The sequence below is a fragment of the Corapipo altera genome, unplaced genomic scaffold (assembly GCF_003945725.1).
Source record: "Corapipo altera isolate COAL_440 unplaced genomic scaffold, ASM394572v1 59961, whole genome shotgun sequence".
Lineage (NCBI taxonomy): Eukaryota > Metazoa > Chordata > Aves > Passeriformes > Pipridae > Corapipo > Corapipo altera.
In genome coordinates, this window is record NW_020888462.1 from 712 (window position 1) to 2883 (window position 2172).

Genomic DNA, 2172 nt, shown 5'->3' on the forward strand with positions numbered 1-2172 from the left:
CCAACCCCGGGGGAGGGGGGGCTAAAATTGGGATTTTCTCCAAGCCCTGGGGGTGTTTTGGATCCCAAAGGGGGGGATTTGAATCCTCCCAGGGGAGGGGTTTATTTTCCCAGGGTGGGTTTTTAATCCTCCCTTGGGGGGGTTTAATCCCTCGGGGGAGGGATTTAATCTTTGTGGGAGGGGGTTTGATTCCACCTGGAGGGGGTTTAGTACCCCCAGGGTGGGTTTAATGTGGGCAAGGTGGGTTTAATTCCCCTTGGGGTGGGTTTAATTCCCCTTGGGGTGAGTTTAGTCCCCTTGGGGTGGGCTTAATTCTCCTTAGGATTGGTTTAGTCCCCCCAAGGCTGGGTTTAACTCCCCTTAGGGTGGGTTTAGACCCCTCCAGGGGGGGTTTAACTCCCCTTAGGGTGGGTTTAATTCCCCCCAGGGAGGGATTAGTCCCCCCCAGGGTGGGTTTAATTCCTTTTGGGGTGGGTTTAGTCCTCTTGGGGTGGGTTTAATCCTCCTTGGGGTGGCTTTAATTCATCCCAGGGTGAGTTTAGTCCTCCCCCAGGTGGATTTAGTCCCCTCCCAGGGTGGGTTCAATCCCCTTAGGGTGGGTTTAATTCCTTTTGGGGTGGGACTAATCCCCTTGGGGAAGGTCCAGTTCCCCCCCACAGTGGGTTTAGTCCCCTCCAGGCTGGGTGCAATCCCCCCCAGGGTGGGTTTAATCCCCTTGGGGTAGGTTCAATCCCCCCCAGGGTGGGTTTAATCCCCTTGGGGAGGGTCCAACCCCCCCCAGGGGGGGTTTAATTCCTTTGGGGGGGGGTCCAACCCCCCCAGCGTGGGTTTAGTCTCCCCCCCGGGTGACTCCAACCCCCTCCAGGGTGGCTCCAACCCCCTTGGGGTGCATCCAACCCCCCTCCAAACACTCCTTTCCCCCTCTTCCACCCCCCCCGCCCCCCCCCCCCCTCCCCCCCCCCCCCCCCGGGGGGGGGGGGTTTTCCCCCGGGGGGGGGTCGCAGCCCCCCGTCACTTCTCGGGGGGCTCCTCGGGGACGATCTCGACCTCGAGCCGCCCCACGTAGAGGGACAGCGAGGCCGCCCAGAGCAGGAGGAGGAGCCCCGTGAGCGCGGCCGAGGCGGCGGCCGCGGGGACCGCGAGGAGCATCGGGCGGCGCAGCAAAGCCGAGCTCAGCACGTAGGAGACCCCCCCGTGGGACACGCACAGACCCCCCAGCAGGAAAAAACCTGGAATGGGAGAGGAGAAAACGGCTCGTGAGAGAGGTGGGAATAACGCGGGAATGGGGAAACCAGCCTGGAATTAAAGAGGAATTAAAACTAAAGTCAGGCTCAGCAGGTAGGGGTGTCCCCAAGAGGGTGGGTGACCCCAAAGGGGGGTGGATGTCCCTGGGGGGGGTGGGTGTCACGAGTGGGTGTCCCCATGGGTGGGTGGTTGTCCCCAGGGGGTTGGGTGTCCCAGGGGTGGGTGAGTGTCTCCAAGGATGGGTGGGTGTCCCCATGGGTGAATGGGTGTCCCCAAGGGTAGGTGGGTGTCCCCAGGGGTGGGTGGGTGTCTCCATGGGTGTCCCCAACGGGGGTGGGCGTCCCCATGGGTGGGTGGGTGTCCCCGTGGGTGTCACGAGTGGGTGTCCCCAGGGGTGGGTGCGTGTCCCCAGGGGTGTCCCCATGGGTGTCCCCAGCACCCACCGTAGGCCGCGTCCCTGCCGGTGTCGCTCTGCACGAAGGCGATGACGCCGATGCCGGTGGCCAAGAGCCCGTTGCGGAACCAGGCCAGGAACGCTGGGGGGGTCGGGGGGGTCAGGGGGCGGTCACAGGGTGGTCCTTGTGCCCCCCCCCCCCTCCCCCCTTTTCCCCCCCCCTTTACCCCCCGTCCCTCACCTCCCTCCAGCGCTTTCCGCAGCAGAACCGCGTCCGCCCGTTCCAGCTCGGACGGGGCGGGCGGGGGGGGCGGCGGGGGGCGGCCCAGGCTCAGCCGGGACCCCCCCGGGCGACCCCCGAGCCCCCCCCGCGACCCCCGGAGCGCCGCGACCACCGCTCGGCCCCAGCGGAGCATGGCGGCCTGGCCACGCCCCCTTTTCCGCGTAAGCCACGCCCTCTTTTAATACAGGGACACGCCCCCTCCGCGCACCGCCCATTGAGGCGCTGCGGGTGACCACGCCCCCTCTGTCTG

The 2172-nt window shown here is 65.7% G+C and overlaps 1 protein-coding gene across 1 annotated transcript; it reads right to left on the reverse strand.

Annotated features, from left to right (window-relative positions):
* Nucleotides 1–995: 995 nt before the first annotated feature.
* Nucleotides 996–2055, reverse strand: TMEM160 (transmembrane protein 160). The gene is made up of 3 exons (XM_027633102.1): nucleotides 1881–2055; nucleotides 1689–1781; nucleotides 996–1229 (listed from the first exon to the last, which is right to left on the reverse strand). The coding sequence occupies exons 1-3, from the start codon at nucleotides 2053–2055 to the stop codon at nucleotides 1012–1014; spliced, it is 486 nt and encodes a 161-aa protein (XP_027488903.1). The 3' UTR covers nucleotides 996–1011.
* Nucleotides 2056–2172: the final 117 nt, after the last annotated feature.

Excerpts from the sequence above, each read along its gene's own strand:
- TMEM160 (XM_027633102.1), bottom strand. The coding sequence starts at position 2,055 with ATGCTCCGCTGGGGCCGAGCGGTGGTCGCGGCGCTCCGGGGGTCGCGG. Across the intron at positions 1,782-1,880 it reads GCGGAAAGCGCTGGAGGGAG|CGTTCCTGGCCTGGTTCCGC; the intron begins GTGAGGGACGGG and ends CGACCCCCCCAG. Across the intron at positions 1,230-1,688 it reads CGGCAGGGACGCGGCCTACG|GTTTTTTCCTGCTGGGGGGT; the intron begins GTGGGTGCTGGG and ends CTCCCATTCCAG.